Source organism: Trichogramma pretiosum, unplaced genomic scaffold (assembly GCF_000599845.2).
Source record: "Trichogramma pretiosum strain Unisexual culture from Peru unplaced genomic scaffold, Tpre_2.0 scaffold85, whole genome shotgun sequence".
Taxonomy (NCBI): domain Eukaryota; kingdom Metazoa; phylum Arthropoda; class Insecta; order Hymenoptera; family Trichogrammatidae; genus Trichogramma; species Trichogramma pretiosum.
This window is the reverse complement of record NW_019640935.1, coordinates 434,961-453,519: the sequence shown is the minus strand read 5'-3', so window position 1 is coordinate 453,519 and position 18,559 is coordinate 434,961. Positions and strand designations below refer to the sequence as shown.

Genomic DNA, 18,559 nt, shown 5'->3' with positions numbered 1-18,559 from the left:
CAACATTTTTTTTAACTTTCGAACGAGTTTTTCTTGTAAATGCAGAAATACACATTTTTATTCTAATTGTATATTAATACGAGGTATATTGATCTGTCGATTCAATTATTCGATTAATTTAATTATAAGTCTGATCTGGATCTCAACGAGGGTTCAATTAAAAATACACTTGAATTTTGATCGAAAGAATAATAGTGATTTTATGTTGCAATTTTAGATACATTAGGAACGACATGATTGTGGTCTCAGTTGGATATGGTCACAAAACCACGAATCCAGTGGTCGAGTGAACGAACTCTGGGCCAGAGTTTCTCTTTCTCCGAGGAGTAAGAATCGTCGAACAAACCGTTTTCTAGCTCGCTCGTGTACTCAATGTGAGTGGGTGTGAGGCCGTCGAATGTGTGTACAGTTGCACACATACACACATACACATACGAGTATTGCTTTGGTTGAGCTGCCAGACCTGCACACTGTCGAGTCTGCCCGAAACGGCCCGATGCGTGCGTGTAGGTATTGGTGCGGGCCATCGGCGTGGTGTGTGTATGTGTTTATGTGCACACAAGCATATCTGGCGCTGAATTGACGCGCGGCCTAACAACTGACGTATACCCAGCGCAGCTCGCTCACAGACACGTACATACATATAGGCCTGCGTGCACATGCATAGGTGTAAGGTAAGGCCTATATAGATTATAAAAGTTGCTGGCCGGAGTCTGAACGGTGCTCGTCGCTCGTCGTCGCTGGCCCTGCGCCGCCGTCGCCGCTGCTGCTCGCCAAAGTGCTCGAATACATGTATCAAGTGTACCGTGCGCGTATGGCGCTACAGCCATCAGAGTTCCATTAAAATTATAATTACATACACGAAAGAGAGATCGTCTCGTCGCGGACTACGGCGGAGGCTCTGCTCGACGCGCGTTGCACTCGCTAACATAGCTGTGCAGACTTGTGAGTGTATACTGTGTATTCGTGCGTGCAGTGTCTGTGGTGGTGCATGCTCGGCCACTCTCGGCAGCACCAATACATAAATACAAGTGTGTATACACAGCTGCAATGCATCTCGTGTATAATATCCCCCCGTAAGGACTCGGAGCTGCTGCTGCTGCTACTGCAAGTCGGCACTGAAGAAGCGATTCAGCACAGAGAGAGAGAGAGAGAGACAAAGTTTGCTCCGAAAAGCCAGCGCTACATGATCCGTTCCCACGCTACCCGACTGCTCGTTCCGCGTAGTAGTCCATGCCAAAGGTAGATCTCGAGCAGATATGTGCCGTAGGTGACTGCAGTCTACCTTCGTAGGTATGAAGCTACAATAATATAAAATAATCGAGCCGAGCCTCGAGTGCATCGAGTTCATCCGTGTGTGTGTGTGTGTGTCTACGTCTTCTTCGCGTGTTTGTGTCAGCAGTGCAGTCCGAGTTGCTGTTGAGGCGCGCGCGCGAGACAGCTCTCCTGTATACATACAGAGATACATCATATGCATGTCTTGCATTCGTGTAATCGTGTCGTCGTCGTTACTGCACCGACGCACAAGTATAATATAAGCTGACATGTATTCGCGATGTGCTACTGCTGCTGCTGCTGCTGCTGCTGCCGATGTGCTCTGCTCGTGCTGCTGCATTAGTGTACGAGAGTGTTTGTGCCTGTGCCTGTAAGCAGCCTAGCTTTGTAACAGTTAGCCAGCTCGATTCTTCTTCCAACGTCTTGTTTACGGGATCTCTCTTTGGAGAGCCATCGTATAGGCTTCTCGACCAAAAGTGCGCGTGTGCCTCGCTCGCGACAAAATTTATCCAAATGTTATTATGGCCGCCGGTCCACCATCGAGCTCGCTCGACCGTCAAACTCATCCACTCTATGAACAGCAGAAACGCGAGCTAATTTACTTCAACTGTCGAGCTGCGACACAGATAGTAGATGCTACTGCCACTTCAAAACAACAACAACGGGTCAAACGTTATATGCCAAATGCTGCTGCGCTATAATGCCGTTGTCAATCTCATTATTAACGAATATGCACACTGAAGACCCAGGTAAGAAGTGCCGTTGTTGGGGTCCGTGGCTAAATACCGCTCGTCTTTATCTAGCGAATTCGAGAGATGCATGTCAAACTCGAGTGTGCGTGCGTGAGTGTGTGTACTGTGTATACGCGTATACGTATCCGTGCATGTGCTACCGCACCCTGATAACCAATCATTGGCTTGGGATTGTTTACAATTATTCCACAAAGCTTCGAGCACTTGATTTCATCGAGCACTTACTATTCTCGATGCATGCATAACACACAGTACGCGATGCTATAATGCGCGTCGTGCTTTGCAACCCCCCACAGCTGATAACTCCGATTGGGCATGTGCTTTTTCCTGGCCCTTGCCCTGGCGCAACCTCATGGGTGTGCTGGAGGCCAATAATGCAAGTGCCTTGTGCAACTCTCGGCTATACATTAAGCGCGCTCGTGCATCATAACTCGACAACTTTGCATGCACATACATTAGCGTTTGTTTATTAATCGAACAATCGATATCGCGTCGATAAGTCATCTTTGTTTTGAGCTGTCATCGTGAAGCAGTACAGTATAAACATGTAAAGAGTCACACAGGCTCGAGCGCGCGCGCGCGCGCGTGGTGCTCCCTATTTCTCAGTTGCAAATTATGAAAAATGCTCCTAACGCACGAGATACAATTATCCAGTGGGTGGGTGCTACATACCCGCGCGAGCGATCTTCGCTTCGAATTTGCATGTGATATCGTTTTCGTACTTGAACCAGTTTTTTTCTCGCCTTTTGCATTCAGAAAATATGGTGTATACGTATACATACGAGAGCGATTGTGTACGATTATGGGCAATGCGCGAGTGTAAGTCAACACATACACACGAGGACGTAAGCGCGCCCTCGACAGTTAAGTTCGAGCTTGCGATATACACATTACGCTTCGGCTATACGTGTGCGCGTGCACGATATTCTTTCTTTATATATACACACGTATACGGATGACATATATACCGCACACATATACGTATCATCAGCAGTATAGATGTGTATGTTGGGGTATGTGAGTATGAGAGAGTCTGTTGTGTTTTTGCTTTAGAAAGAGAGAGACAGTTGAACAGGGCACACACAAATGACGACGACTAAGACGACGGCCTCATTTATTGATGATTACTCTGGTGTTTTGTTGCCATTCCAGATGTATGAATACATTAATATACACAAATGTACATATATTTTTATTTGTACAAGAGTACTCTCAAGCACAGTTTCTTTTATCATATTAATTTAAATAGTTTTGCTAATTCAAGTCTAACTTGTAGAAGAACTTTTTTTGCTCACCTTAAGATTAATTTTTCATTAAAACTTGAGAGTGGATGAATTTAAATGCAAAGAAGCAAATAAGCCAGAGATATCATGTTATAATATTCTTAAACGTATATATATCTACAAGAAGGTAGTGCATGTATATATTGTATATAAATATGTAAAAAAGTAGAACAAGCATTTATAGGATGTATTTTCTTGACCCAAAAAGTGCATCTGTCCAGTTGCGTTGTATGAATAACAATTTCATGAATCAGTGATTGTGATTAAAATTGAATTTAAAAATATTCTATAAACTGTACTGATTAAACAATCATTTAAGTATTATCATTTACTACTTGAAAACTGGTATAACTTACAATTGTATTAATTATTTTTAGGCTGGTGTCTGGGTAAGAGATGAACCTGTTTAAGGCTTTGATCCCATGTGCACTCCAGCAGGGTGGTGATAGTGCTGTTGAAGAAAACACAACCGACAGAGGTTGCTGGTTCACCGGAAGAGGACAGAGCGATGAACCACGTATGACACAGAGAATGGGAGCATCCGCTTCATCAAGCCTTGCGCACATTGGTGGAGACTCAGTTCAGGCAGCCAGGCTGTCAGCCTCCGGGAATCTTGACCAAATCAGTTTTGTTGTTAGGTTGGTGCTACTTATCATTTATTTAAAATAATTATATTACTTACATCTAGTAGAAGCTACATAGAAGCTACGAATGTCAATTCGTGAACCTCACACATATAAGCTATTAGAAGCTTCACCCCTTTTATGTAATTGTTTCGAGAAATTGATTCACATTTGGTATGATGATTATCGTTTTTACCACTAGAAATAATGGGATGCACTTTAGCTACTTATCAAATATACAATTTTTAAAATTGTATTACCTTATAGGCATCACAACCATATTACTTCCAGGGCATTTTTCTCCCAAAATTGATACAATAGGTATGGTATTTCCTTCAGTCACATATTTAGGTGTCACATTGTAAACCTGTATGAAAAAAGACAAAATTTTAAATTCATCCAGATAATTGGCTTTTGAAAATGTAGTACAGATTTAATTGCTGCTTCGGCTGCTTTGTAATGATTTGAAGAAGGATTGCCTTGCCAAGGATCTAGGCCAATTGTCATTTCAAACTGACAATCATTAGCACTTTGGTAACGGCTCCACAAATTTTCTATGTATCGCCCAAATTGTGATAAAGCTCTTGAAGCTTTCTGATTGGGCACTAATCTTACTGCAAAAGAGGCTTCAATTCTAACAATTAAAGTACCAAGTTAAGATTTCAAAAACTCTAATGCATATGAATGAAGTTTATTCTGTATTACTTGTTAGGTATAGACGCGATATTTTCTCTGTCAGCACTTTCAGACTTAATGGAAAAGGAGTTCACCGAAATACTGGGTAATCTGGTTTTATGAGTTATCAATCTCGATTTTATACCCTTATGACTCAACGACGTCAAGCCTGTTTCTCTCTTGATCGCTTCGACGTCGCAAACCTCTTTTTTACACCACTTGTCATCTTCCTCGGTGAATGTCTTGACATCCTTCAAAAACTGCAAATGAAAAGTCACGTTATCGTGCATTGGCTGCCTATAAATCTGCTCACTCACTTCAGGTACGACACATTTGCCGTGTTTATTTATGAGCGAGCTGACTATATGGACGGTGTCCATGAGCGGCTGATTAAAAGCGCCACCGTATGTGCCGCCGTGCACTTTTTTCTCGCCGCAACTGACATTGAATAAAAAATGGCAAAGACCGCGATAGCCGTACTTGAGGCAAGGCACGTCGTCGTCGATTCGTCGATCGATAGTCAAGCAGATGAACTCGACGTCGCCGAAAAAGTCGCGCTTACTCTCGATGGCGTTTAGCAAGCTGACGCTGTAAGATTCCGAGGTGGCTTCGATGATAAATTTCACATTGACGGGAATGTCCATTTTAGCCAGTTTGAACATCTTCAATGCATTGAACCAACAGAGCAGTGGTGCTTTGTTGTCCGATACGCCACTACCGTAAAATCTGCCCTCTTTCTCCGTCATCGTGAACGCCGATGGCTGAACATCCGGCTCGGGCGCGAGAAAGTCTGCAATTCTCGACGCCCACGATTACGTTTAAATCGATGCCAAAAAAGCTCCGTTATTTAATTTAATCACCAATGTTTCCGTAAACACATATGGTCTTGTACTCCTCGTTTACCCGGAGTTCGGCAAATATGACTGGAGGCAAATCGGTATTTCGGCTTTTGTCATTCCCGTCGACGACCGTCACCAAAAAGCCCAAACGTTTTAATTTTTCTTCGCACAGCTTCAGCTGATTTTAATGAGATAAGTAAATAGAACATTTTCTTCCGAAACGATTTTTTCACCTACCATCTTCACAACATCGGCTCGGTACTTGGGGTCTTTTGCTACTGAGGGAATTGACACGGCTTCTTTCAATTTATCGATGAACGAATCTGTATTTTTGTCAACCAATTTGAATAAATCAGAGATTTTAGTTTTTGGCGATTTCCTTTCTATTTCTCCCGAATCCATCATTTTGCCGAGGAAAGAAAATGTACGAGGTAGAAGAGTGTAGTGAAAACGCGAACTCTTTGGTTATCAGTGCCTAGAGATATTCGAAAACACGTCGCGCACGGCTAACTTCAGAGATAAGAGTAATTAAGCTAAGGAGCAAAGTTTCCCAGCGTAGTACTGCACAAGTACGAAAAGTGTAATGGATTTTTTTTTCTCGCACAGTAGAGAACGCAAGAAGCGCGCCACGGGCTTCGCAACGCTGCGGAAAAAGTTCATCCGTCGACGTCGCTCCTCCAAGGCATGCGACCACGGCCGGATCATACGCGAGCTCGTGTCGAGCTGGAACCCGCTCGAGGCCGGCGCTCTGCTCGAGGAATACGAGGCCTTGGCGGCCCTCAAGGATCTGCACGTCCAAGCGGAGCTTGCGAGGCCGCCCGCGGCGACCTTCAAGCAGGACCTGTCGACGCTCTACGACTACAAGTACTGCACGGACGTCGACCTGGTTTATCGGGGCGCTTGTTTTCCCGTGCACAGAGCCCTCCTTTCGGCGAGATGTCCCTACTTCAGAGATCTACTGGCTGGCTGCCCAGGTACTAGAACAATCCTTTGCTACACAATTCTACAATTTTTACATCTGCGGAGTCTTAATAAAAAAATTAATTTTATTGCGGCATTGTTGCAGGCTACGGAGCACGGATATGTCTAGAATTACGCAGCCACAATATCGAGGTGCCGATGTTCTCGGCGCTACTGCGCTACCTCTACACCGGGGACGTGTGCTCGCACGACGGATCTCTCGACGCGGCTCTCCTCAGGCGACTCGGCGAGGAATTCGGCAATCCCAATCCACTGGAGCATGACCTGCGCTACCTGCTGGAGACGGGCAATTACGCCGACGCGGCCCTCGTCTTCACCTCGGACAGCGACTATCAGCGTCCAGACAGCGGCAGCAGCGAGTACGGCTTCAGGCCGAAGCTCGAGCTGGCCTGCCACAAAGCCATACTGTCCGCCAGATCGCCTTTCTTTCGTAATTTAATACAGAGGCGGACTCGATCGGGCGAGGATCACACGGAGCGGGCGCTTCACATACCGACGAGGATCGTCCTCGACGAGTCGGTCATACCCAAGCGATACGCGCACGTCTTGCTGCACGCCGTCTATCTCGACACGGTGGATCTGTCCCTGATACTGCGAGGGACCGGCTGCGGCAATGGAGCCGGAAGCTTAGGAGAGGTAATCATCCGAGGCATTTATTTGCCCGAGCTCTCGCTCGCACAATTTTTCATTGTGTCTCGTTCTTTTAAGGTTCAGGCTCTGACGCACACGGGTCGAATGCGACCGAGTCCATTGGAAGAGGCCATGGAATTGTACCAAATAGGCCGATTCCTCGAGTTAGATATACTTTCGCAGGGCTGCGAAGATCTTATTTTAGAATGGCTCACATTAGAATCTCTGCCGACTGTATTAAAGTGAGCATCGATTAATAAATAGTAAAACCAATGTCAAATGTTTTACTAATGAATAATTTATATCTATTTCAGATGGGGTAGTCAACCACATGGCTCAGCGTGGGTTCATCGACAAGCATTGCACTATTTACGCGAGGAGTTTCAGCCAGTTGCATCTTCTCCTATTCTACACCAGCTGGATCAAACGCATCTTGTTGAAGTTTTACAAAGTCACTTCCTGCAGGCTAGCGAACTCGAAGTACTGCAGGCTGTATTGAAATGGGGTGAGCAAGAGCTCGTTAGGCGAATGGAGGACCGCGAACCGAATCTCCTCAGTCACACAGTTCACTCGGTAGCGCGTAAAGGTGTGAAAAAACGTGATCTCAGTGATATCGAACTCAGAGAAATACTAAGCGAATTGTTACCGCTAGTCCGGATGGATCATGTGCTACCACCGAACAATGAAATTCTGGCTCAAGTATGTTAATGAAATTAGATTATAAGCTATTCGTTTTTACCTTTTGTTATTCAATATTTTTGTTCAATGTAGGCTATTAGGAGAGGTCTAGTATCCACTCCGCCAAGTCACATGATTGGAGATGAGAGAGAAAATTTAAGAATAAATGCTTGGATTCGCGGAGGAAAGAAAAATGGCTTATTTGTAAGGCCACGACTTTTCATGCCATATTACGAAGAAATAAAAGTAAATGATTTACTCTTAATTGATAACTACGATAAATTTGTCTCAAAATTTAAACCCACTTTTTCATCAATAGGGTCTAGTCGAAGAACAAATGGTTCAAGAGCAAGAGTTAATCAGGTTAAGAAGGGCGCGATATATTCCTGATATTCCTGATACTTTGTACATGGTCGACGAGAAACCAAGGGTTATGGGTGCCGCTGGTGTCGACGTATTAGCAGCTGCACTACCAGGTATATTTATACAAGGAATTTTTCAAAATTAACGTTTACAAGCAATAATCGATAAAACAAGTGAATTTTTACGAGGGCTCACATTGTTCTTTTCAGTTCCAGATTCTGCCACAATGTCGGCAATGCTTAAACGCGAACAAAAATTAAGGCAATCGCCAAGTTGTCAAAGAGCAATTAGTTTACCTCTGTCGTCACGGCACGAAATCAATCGGCAATTACGATTACGAGTCGTCAGAGAATTTAATTTACCCGATGCAGTAGCCGATTTACTTGAGGTAAGATTAAAAAACTAGGCAAAATGTTTGTTACATATTATTAAATTTTATATGTAGTAGCTCAATATTTTTTATACTTGGAATGAAAAGATTTTTAATCTTTATAATTTTTTTCTTTGTACAAAATTATCCTCTTGGTTCATTCACTTATGTTTTAAGTTACATTTTTTATACAGATTATCACTCGCAAGTGATTTATCGATTTACAAATTAAAATAAATACATAATTATGTTATTTAGAATAATATAGTTATGTATTATTGTTTTTAAAAACCCACGAATCTTTCATTAATACAATTTTTGTAATTCATATAATAAAACTTAACTACCAGCCTTAAAAGTTTAGTTTTTTTTTTGCAATCAACGTAGCACTATTCATTTCTCTCACTAATTTAACATATGATACATTGTCGTGTACATTTACACTGGAAGACAATAAAATAAACGAATACAAGAGAGCAATGAATTGACTCATCGAAGGTAAATTAGGCTAACCAATTCATTTTGTCGTAGGTATGCAACACATGCAAAAGTTTTTTCTCGTAGAGCTGTCCTTTGCCGATATTCAGAAAAGCTTCTCCATTTGTAATACTGTTCACGTCCGGGGCACTGCCTCTCGTCGCTTTGATCACCTGTACCATCATAATGCACTGAGGAAACTTAAGTGGCGCCGATTCAATCAGTAGCCTGTCGAATTCCTCGCGTTGATAGAGCGTCGTATCGACTTTGAGGGCACGCAAAGTGTCGATAAACGTTTCGTAGTATAAATTTATGAGGTCATTCAGATTGTTGTCGATTACTTCTTCCTGGGCACTAGATATGAGGAAGAAAACTAGGTCTTTCATTCCATAGTCGTTTTGGCTGAGTTGAAAATCAACGATTTTCATGCCGGTAATTTTTTTCTCGTTGTCATAGCGGTACATCATATTGTTGACCCAGAAATCAGCATGTACGAAAGTACACCAGTGCTCTATAACGAAAATAAATACGTTTCATCAACTCCATTGAACCAAGTACCAATAAAAAAAATGCGTGTACGTACCTAAAACAGCTTTTGGTTCTTTTTCATGACGCTCGCAAAGTTCCATTGTTTTCAAGACCCTATCAATAAGCTTTGTATCTGGCTCCAATCTCTTTAAATTGTTGATGGCTTTGTGAATCATCTCCATGACACAGTTCATGGCTACCTCGTTGTGACAAGCCTCCAGACCTGGTGCTATGGTTTCTTGGAACTCCTTTGGATACTTGGCGCGATAACCGCAAGTAATGGCGTGAAGCTTGGCAAGTTCACGCACACCGTACTGCATGTGCTCGAGATCCATGCCGGTTATGCGGTCTTTGGTCGAGTAGCCAGAAAAGTTGAGATTTTCCAAGACAATGGCTGCTTGCTCGTCGAATTTCTCACCCTCGTTCGTAATATTCATGCGACCACCGTAAAGGTGTGGGAAGAGCTTGATAAGCTCGTTGTCGCCAAGGCCACTCTTTTTCTGCGTAACATGTTTATCTCGGTTATAATTTTATCAGTATAGGAAAATAAATTACAAAAATACGGATTTTTTTCATAGCAGATAGAGCCCCTAACAGATACAATTGATGATTGCGTACGATCCATATCAATTAGAAACAGTACATCCTATCGTTTCATGCATCTTAATGGTCTTTTAACCCAGATACACTTGCTTACTGAAGAGTTCGTAGCGGCAAAGAGCTTAAATAAATTTGAATAGATAATTGACCATTTGAAGCTGTTTCCTCAATTTAGCAATACAATGAACACTGCACAGAAGATTGTAAAAAACGAAATTTAAAACAGCACTCGTGACTTTGCGTGGTTGGTATTGAAACCATAATTGTTAAAAGTCATAAAAATCGGGATTTTATTTTCCTGTCGAGAACGTCACTGCCACTCATACATACCTGCAGTTCGAGAAAAGCCGGCGCGATCGTCTTGTAAAAGTAGAGCTCTTTTTTGAAGGCCAATGGGCTGTTGAAAAGGTCCAGCAGATATTCAGATTTGGGTGGCATCTTACAAACCAGATGCAGCGTCTCGTGCTCGCCACTTTCTCGCTTAACTGATGCCTCGATCGACAGAATCAGGCTACCGAAATTCTCGCCCGGATCCGTCAGGTGCTTCCAGCTCTTGACCTGGACGTCGGTGACATCCTTGAGGCTCTGCTGAAGCAAGCCGTCGAGATCCTGAAGCGGCAGTGGCTCACTGAGTTCCGGCATGTCCCTTAAAACCATTTTTACGTGCACTTATTTTTCCGTTTAAGTATATATGCCACGCTAATTGTTATGAACGCAATGATAGTAAGGTCTCGAGCACGATTAAACTGGCGATCGGTTCTCGCCGGCGACCAAATTTATATATGTACACAAAGTTGAGCGATGCGCAAAACATGTTCGTCCCCCACCTTTAAGCCGGTATCTAATAAACTCGATTTATTAAACTCTAATAAATGCCGACTCTTCGATATCGCGCCGCGAGATGATGTCGCAATTTTTTCAAACTTACGTGCGTCGTGGAAAAAGGCATTGTAATTCTTATCAGAATGATTCGGCACTTGATAGGACTTTTTTTCGAAATCTTAGAATTTCGTGTAAAACCTCGAGTGTCCCTAAGAGTTTGTAAACAAATGATCAATTGAATTATCACCGCAGACGTAGAGGCATTGTAAAATACTGGAACTTCGTATCTCGCGAACTCGGAGATAGCATAAATAACATTTATTCATTATTATGAATTTATTCATTCTCCATACTCGCGAGCTTTTAATGAAAGTTGCATTTTTATTCTCGAATGTCGGTAACGCATTCATAATGTGTCATGATTGGAAAAAGTTTCCGTGGTAATAGAATGTGAATTATTTTATGGCATTTTTTTCCAACCCATTATTAAAATTAGTCAGTACGTACACGATGATTAGTAATGCAGAGGTAGTCGAGAACAGGAAATTCGATTTATGACTTTTGATTGATTAACCTAATATGATAAAATATTCGAGATTACACAGACGTGCAAGAATCAACATAAGAGAAAAAAAACTGCTTAATAGATTGTCACATCGGACTGTACGTGTACGTGAATAAGCACGAAACTTGGCTCTGTAATAATGGATCGACAAAATTTCCGTGTGCATTGAGAAAAAATGTTGTATCTATCACAGGTGTCAAAATGACTCAATACCTCGAAGATATTTCACGAGATGAATATCATATCTGCGCGAACAATGTATGTGTCGCGTTTATCGTTAAAACTCTTTGTTGAATATGCAAACTGTCATTTTTCACTCGGAGCGTGCCGTCTAGAACAGCTGATTCAAAAATTACGTCTCCCGTGTCGCAAATATTAAAATGCAAGATACACGTTTAATAAACTTTTAATGGTGGAACGCGATGCTCTTTTTCATTATTGTAATTGCTAGACCAGTTTCGAGCATAATGGAATTATCATCGAGTCTAGAAGGAACGAAATGATCCGATGTCAGTAGTCCCCGAGAAAGATGCCAAGTTTATTTCGGATGCAAACGTTGGCTTCAACATTTCAAAAATGAGCTCGACTTGCATTTAATCTGAACTAATGCGCACTCATCTTCGGAACTTTGTTGAATTGCATAATTTTTTCTTTTTTCGCCGAGTTAATAGGGTACAAATTTTCAAGTAGCATTCGCTTACATAATGTCGAGGAAGATGACATTGGAGTAATTGAAAATGAAGCATCCCATTTATTCGTAACTAGTAATTTGGTACTAAGTACAACCGTTAGCTTGATAAACCATGTACGAAATAATTTTGAAACGCGAGGAAACAAATCAATTACTCAGTTAAGACGTGACTGGTTCAAAAATAAAAATACAATAGATAATGTAGTAATCGAGCTGTCGCACGCAATGTCAAAACTATAAATCACCATGTCAATCTTCTAAAAGTATACATTCAATCAATGAATTTACTTGACCCATTGCTTCAAAAACGTTTGTTTCCCAACAACGTTGAATATTCTTGAGAATAACTTGAACTGATTTAACAGGTGCCATAATGTCAATAGCCTCATTAGCATTCGATCATTTGATCCTTTTTTTTCCATTTTTCATTCAAAGAAAATAAAAAAGACAATTGTCATTGAAAAACTTACGTAAATGCACTCGTGAACTTCCGCAAAGTCAGTTCATTGTGTTACGATTAATTCTTCAATTAACAACTATAATAATTAATTTTTCTATATCGCATGGTTTTGATTGCGTAATACTGTTCTTTCATCGACATGACGTGTAAAATGCATTAGTTAACACTCGCGTTTATTCCCATTATCATTGCAAAAGTGCAAAAAACTTACTGAGTTTTTCACGCTTTTTTTGTTTTAATCAGCACAATCCAAATGGTGTAAAACAAAATAAAATTTAATGTATACATGAAAAAATTTTTATTTTCATTATTGATAGACTACGTATTTTTTTTAAGTTCATTTTAATATTTATAGAGTAAATATGAAATCGATTGTCACTCAGTATTTTTGTATGCGTTTTTTGCTCATTCTTTCAACTGATATAAAAATTATTAGTCTTAAAAAAACTTGAAAAGTTCATATGGTACTTTTTATTGCAATTTCTTGAAAAAATGAAAGGATAAAAGCTCAGAGAAGAATAAAGCTTGGGATCAAAATCTGTCCTTTGAAACAAATATGCGCGTGGACATGTATTAAGATTCAAGGGTTCCCTTGATTATATTACATTGCATTACTTACTGCTATACGTCATGCGGTTTGATCATGAAAAGCTTTACTATTTTCCTATTAAACCAACTTTATAGTATTGTCATTTATAAATTATGGTTGGTATAGAATTATTTATTTAATCTAAAAAAGAAATGAAAGTCTAGATTATTTCTTATTTATTTATAAGGTATATTTAACTTTTTAATCTTAAATTATTTATCGTTCTTCCTGTGTGATTCCGATCTGTTTTAGCTTCTTACAAAATCCCGCCTAATTTGTCCTTTTTTATAAAATTAAAATTTACAGCGGCTGTCATTAAAGTCATTGATTTGTTCAATTCATAACGAGATGTTTCAATTAAAATATCCTCGAGATATCAAGATTTTCTTCGCAGCAGAAAATGTGAGCGCGAGCGAAATGTTTATCAAAGAAAAGTATGCGACTATGCAAAGTGTCAGCGCTTCGTATTGTATGATATAACATCGCACCGTCAGCGCGCGAGAACAATTTTTTTTCTCTCGTCTCGAATAATTTTTTTTCCCCGAAATATGCGCATTGGAGAATCTTTTTTATTCCAAAGGTACGCGATGGCAAACTTTTTTGTGGTTGTCTTTGCGTATTCAAAAGGAAACGAACTCGCAATGAATATTCATTTTTGTGGGCATGTTTCCTTTGTAACTTGGACGGCTTTCAAAATTTCGTTTGGAAGGCAAAACGATAAACGTCCGAATGTAATACGTACTTTTATCTAAAATACATTTCACCCCTTTTGACAACACCAACGTATTTTGTTCAATTTTTCGCATTTTTACTTTTGTTAATTCTAGATAAGAAAAAATTATTTTCGTTTCTCGATAAGTTCGCTATCGAAAGCTCGCACAGTGCACGTGAAACAAAAACATCAATATACACTATCGTGTAGACTTTTCAAAGCACTCACCGAAAAAATAAATTATTTCTCTTTGGAATTGTCGTCACTTGAAACGGTACGAGATTAATAAATGAAAAAAGTATGCGATGGTGTCGATGGGAGCGGAAATTGCGGTGGCGGGCGTCCCGAGGGCCCCTTGGACTATTAGCTCGAGCTGACTAAACCGCGCGTCCGACGACAACTGATGTTGCTCGAGCTTACGCCGTATACACACTGCTAACTTGACTTTGACCCTCTACATGCATATGCTACTGTTGCTCTCCGACTACTGTTACGGCTCTGCTCGGCGCTTTAACTGCTGCGCGTAGCATTAAGCCAACAGCTCGTTCGATTCAACGAGAGAGAGAGAGAGAGAGAGACGAGTACGCGTACTTTCCAACGAAAGTCCTAGTACTCGGAGGCGAATCATCATCGGCAACTTACATTGAGATCAGTTCGGCTTTTTTGCTTCTATCAATTCACTCGGGGCGACGACCAAAAATAGGCTGTTGTATAGCTCCGATGCGCGACGCAAATAATTGCCCGTTGAACACCTATTTCACTATTAAGGCGCGTAGATCGGCCTTTTCGATTTGCGCTCGAGCGAGTAAGTATATCGCTTGCAAGCTCGTCGCGCGCGCACTATCGAATCTTTTTCAAGATCGAAATCGCGTCGAGTAAGTTGTTGCAGCCGCGGCGCGTGACGTTATCTTGCGGATGCTATCGTTTTGTATGCACTGATAACGGTGAAACGAGAGACGCCTGCGAATTATGTATTCCAAGTTTGAGCTAAAAAAAAAAAATCTGTATTTTTTGTGCTCGACGCGCGTACTTGTGTCTCGATCCGATACCGAGTGGCGTATCTCGTAGCCGTAACAACGCATTTATGCACGGACTCTTTTTCCGCAATTGGAAAATGCAAATTGTCGCGCCAAATTGTGGTTTTCAATTTTGCGCGCATTCGGCATTTTCATACATTTTCTCGGATGATTGAATATTTTCTTTGAGAAACTAATTAGTTTCACTGTCTAATATTTGCATGCATTTATGACTCTTTTTTTCAAGAACGCAACGTGCTACAACTTGAGCGATCAGGAAGCCTCGTCGGTCAGCGCCGATGACGAGAACATGCTGATGGGCATGCAGCATCAGCACCATCATCAACTGCAGGTAGCAACGACCAGTGGTAACAACAGCAACAACAACAACGGCAGCGGCAGCAATAACAATCATCACGGCGACGCGGCCACTCCTGGGGCCATGTCCGGCGCAGGCTGCTACGGCAGAAATATGACGTTTCCGCGCTTCGGCTCGGGCTCGTCTTCGTACCGCAGCGCTACTGGCCCGAGACATCACGAACTGCCCGCTATCGTCACCGAAGGCGAGAACTACCGGCTATCCGCCGAGGTACGATTTTATTCCGCCTATTTCGTCTCTTTCGGTTTTGTTTTTCTACGCTCGCGTAGCTTCGTACTCCAAGTACTGCGTAGAAGCGGCAGATTCAAAGATTGCTTTCGTCTAATTGCGAGCGATGAATTGGGATTCAGAGTCCGAATCGAGCGAGTCCTTGAAATGTCACGACTAATTGTCGCTAATTTCTCATTCCAGCATCTGGCTAATAATTCGTGCAGCGAGAGTCATTTATCCGGCCTGATGCCCGACGTGGCTATGGCCACTGCGTCGTTCGATGCCCTCCAGCTAGTCGAGGCTCACGAGCTCGAATTGGATCTTGGCGACGGCGCCAGTCATTTGCTCCAGCAGCAACAGCCGCCGCAAGCCTCCTCCTCGTCGTCTTCCTCGTTACTGGCCGGTGCCTCGGGTATCTCCACCATACGTCTTCCTCTTGGTCACAATCAGCAGCAGCAGCATCAGCAGCCACAACAACAACAACAGCTGCCACGTCAAAGATCGTATGCCGGTTTACAAACTGCACCCTACTTGTATCATCGAGCTATACGTGGCAATCCACGATTGATCTAAATTCTTTCCTTCCAATCTAGCGTCAAATGAGATTCCGTTTTTTTATTATACATCGTTGTTGTCGTTGCCTTAGAAGAAAAGAGAGATGTAAAAAACTGCCTCTGGTTTTTTAACTTCGCGTCTGATTACGCGCTACAACAATTAATTGTCGCTGCTTCTGTGATATAAATAATGTATATCAGTCGATCAAAAAATTCTAAATTCATTTTACAAGACGACGTTCGTACCGGGTTGGAGAGCAAATGCTTTAACGAATTTCCAAAAGTCAGAAAGTAGCCCCGTTAATGGGCATGAACGAGTTTCAGAAAAGAGATACAACTGAAAGACGATCGCGACTAATTTCGTCTCTTGTGTAAGAAATGTATATACTGCCTCTATATATAAAAATAATGTAGTTTTTAATCAAACTTATGTATAGTAAAAATTCAAACCGTTGAGTACGCGTCTGTGATCAACGCCTGTATACACATATACACACTTGGATGGTTGTACTGTTTGATATTTGTTTACGCGTTGTAAAAATTCAAACATCTGAAGCGTTATTCTTTTTTAAGGCAATAATATTTTTCGTTAATTTTTATTACGATTTCCGCTAAGATGAACATTATTCATTATTATTTGTTCAGCTTTGTGGAGCTTTTCATCTACTCAAGATGAAGGTTTTATGGTATTGTTTGTCGATCTAAAGTGACGATTACAGTAGTGCGTTATTTGATACTGTTCTGTATACGGCAAATCGTTTTTTTATGGTATATATTTACGCGTTTCTGCTCGAAGAGCCATGATATCTCGCCAGAAGGCTGAAAATGCATTTTAATCAACTTATTATACACTTAAAACTCTGGTCACGCATTATGGTTTTTTTTTTAGGAATTTTTTTCCTCGTATATTATGACCAAAGTATAAAAACTGTTTGATAACCGGTGCTTTCTTATCATTGTTATATCAAATGCATCAAATTAAGAAAACGCGCGGCTAACGGTGATATATCTTTCCTCGGTCATAAGCACTTGCGCATTGTAAACAAAGTGCTGTAAAATTAATTGCAATTATTTTGAGCAATTATTATAAAATGTTAATTGGATTACTATGTAAGATTGTTTGATAAATCTTGCATGACTTATCATTTAAATGAATGAGTCTGTATGAAATAATCCATCAATACAACGATAATCGCGTACATTTATACGTACAGTTGTAACTGTATTCTTGAGTTCATTCTCAAATTACTGAGTTTTTTTGTTCAATTCATAAATCCCTACTGTGAAATAATGTGAAAATGGATCTTACTTTTTTAAGTAAATAAATTTCTGCCTACAAATAATACGTGGTGAAGCTTGGACATGGACAATTGATATTTTAGTTGGATCGTTCAAAAAAGTTTGAAAAAACTTAAAAATAAATACAAATCATTAATTAACTTTTCTCAAATCATGACTGCCAATGCATAATAAAAAGTAAGAAACTGTTGAACTCATAATTAAATCATTATACATCATTTATTTCAAAAATGTTGGTAATCTTAAGTTTCTTAGTTACGTATTCTTGCAATTTACATCAAAATATCGAAATAGTTTGTAAGACACACAGCCACTGTATGTACATATTACAATAATTTTTCGGCTACGACATAGAAAATTTTAATCTCAGAGCAGACTGCTACAAAAAAGACAAAAAGCTAAACTGCCTCTGAATATTTATTAAAAAAATATATACGTAAATGTTGAATCAACATTATAATAAATATTCTATATCATTGTCATAGCCTTGAATAGTGTTAAATATATAAATATTATTGGTAGGTAATACGGTCATATGTCGATGGTGTAAGGATTATTGTTATTAATGATCTTATAAATATGATGAAATGGTGTGTACGAATAAATAATGAGAGATTATGTTACTACATTGTCATAGAGTTGATCAAGAAAAACAATTCGAAGATGTAAATATACTATGCATAAACGTATTTTCTAACCAAAAGAAAATACAAGTCGAGAGCATAGTAATGATTTAATTGAACTGCAATGAAAAAATTAATAGTAGTACACGATGGGGTATAGTGGAAATTCGTGCGTTTATGCCACTTTTTATTTTGGTATTATTTAAAAAATTTTTTTGCATTGTTTTTTATACAATGTTATACTAGTTAAAAACTTGTAAGTGTTATGTATAAATATTTCAATCGTACATATATAAATCATTATCGAATTTTTAAGGAAGACTTCATAAACGAATATATTTGCGTATTATTTAATGAAGTTTGTTTATTATTATAATCATATCAGTAAACGCAGACAATTTTCTCGTGGAGTAATACCCGTTGTACGCTAATCCAATTATAAATAAATAACGCGTATATTTATGCAGTAGTGCACGACTAATCTCGAACAAAAAGTTTTATAGTAAGTTTGCGCAAGAAAAATGTATTATAGTAGCGTTAATGGTAACTTCAATAACTGTAAGCA

The 18,559-nt window shown here is 40.2% G+C and overlaps 3 protein-coding genes across 12 annotated transcripts; 1 reads left to right on the top strand and 2 right to left on the bottom strand.

Annotated features, from left to right (window-relative positions):
• Positions 1 to 33: 33 nt before the first annotated feature.
• LOC106659290 (BTB/POZ domain-containing protein 7) lies at positions 34 to 17,538 on the top strand. 8 transcript variants are annotated; one of them, XM_023457823.1, is made up of 11 exons: positions 34 to 674; positions 3,688 to 3,948; positions 6,054 to 6,421; positions 6,514 to 7,064; positions 7,137 to 7,300; positions 7,373 to 7,757; positions 7,830 to 7,982; positions 8,056 to 8,212; positions 8,309 to 8,487; positions 15,177 to 15,518; positions 15,720 to 17,538. In XM_023457823.1, exons 2-11 carry the CDS (start codon positions 3,707 to 3,709, stop codon positions 16,089 to 16,091), a joined length of 2,913 nt encoding a protein of 970 aa, XP_023313591.1. In that variant the 5' UTR covers positions 34 to 674; positions 3,688 to 3,706; the 3' UTR covers positions 16,092 to 17,538. The 8 variants fall into 8 exon arrangements, with proteins under 8 accessions (XP_023313591.1, XP_014237222.1, XP_014237220.1 ...); XM_014381736.2 differs by lacking the exon at positions 34 to 674 and adding an exon at positions 682 to 1,293; XM_014381734.2 differs by lacking the exon at positions 34 to 674 and adding an exon at positions 1,324 to 2,024.
• On the bottom strand, positions 4,002 to 5,852 carry LOC106659291 (cytosolic non-specific dipeptidase-like). The gene is made up of 7 exons (XM_023457826.1): positions 5,685 to 5,852; positions 5,469 to 5,625; positions 4,926 to 5,398; positions 4,639 to 4,868; positions 4,363 to 4,567; positions 4,194 to 4,300; positions 4,002 to 4,131 (listed from the first exon to the last, which is right to left on the bottom strand). The coding sequence occupies exons 1-7, from the start codon at positions 5,850 to 5,852 to the stop codon at positions 4,005 to 4,007; spliced, it is 1,467 nt and encodes a 488-aa protein (XP_023313594.1). The 3' UTR covers positions 4,002 to 4,004.
• On the bottom strand, positions 8,533 to 14,802 carry LOC106659292. 3 transcript variants are annotated; one of them, XM_014381742.2, is made up of 4 exons: positions 14,556 to 14,802; positions 10,405 to 10,720; positions 9,530 to 9,974; positions 8,533 to 9,457 (listed from the first exon to the last, which is right to left on the bottom strand). In XM_014381742.2, coding segments are annotated over exons 1-4 (1,248 nt in total). In that variant the 5' UTR covers positions 14,558 to 14,802; the 3' UTR covers positions 8,533 to 8,972. The 3 variants fall into 3 exon arrangements, with proteins under 3 accessions (XP_014237228.1, XP_014237229.1, XP_014237227.1); XM_014381743.2 differs by lacking the exon at positions 14,556 to 14,802 and adding an exon at positions 14,142 to 14,498; XM_014381741.2 differs by lacking the exon at positions 14,556 to 14,802 and having other exon boundaries at positions 10,405 to 11,546.
• Positions 17,539 to 18,559: the final 1,021 nt, after the last annotated feature.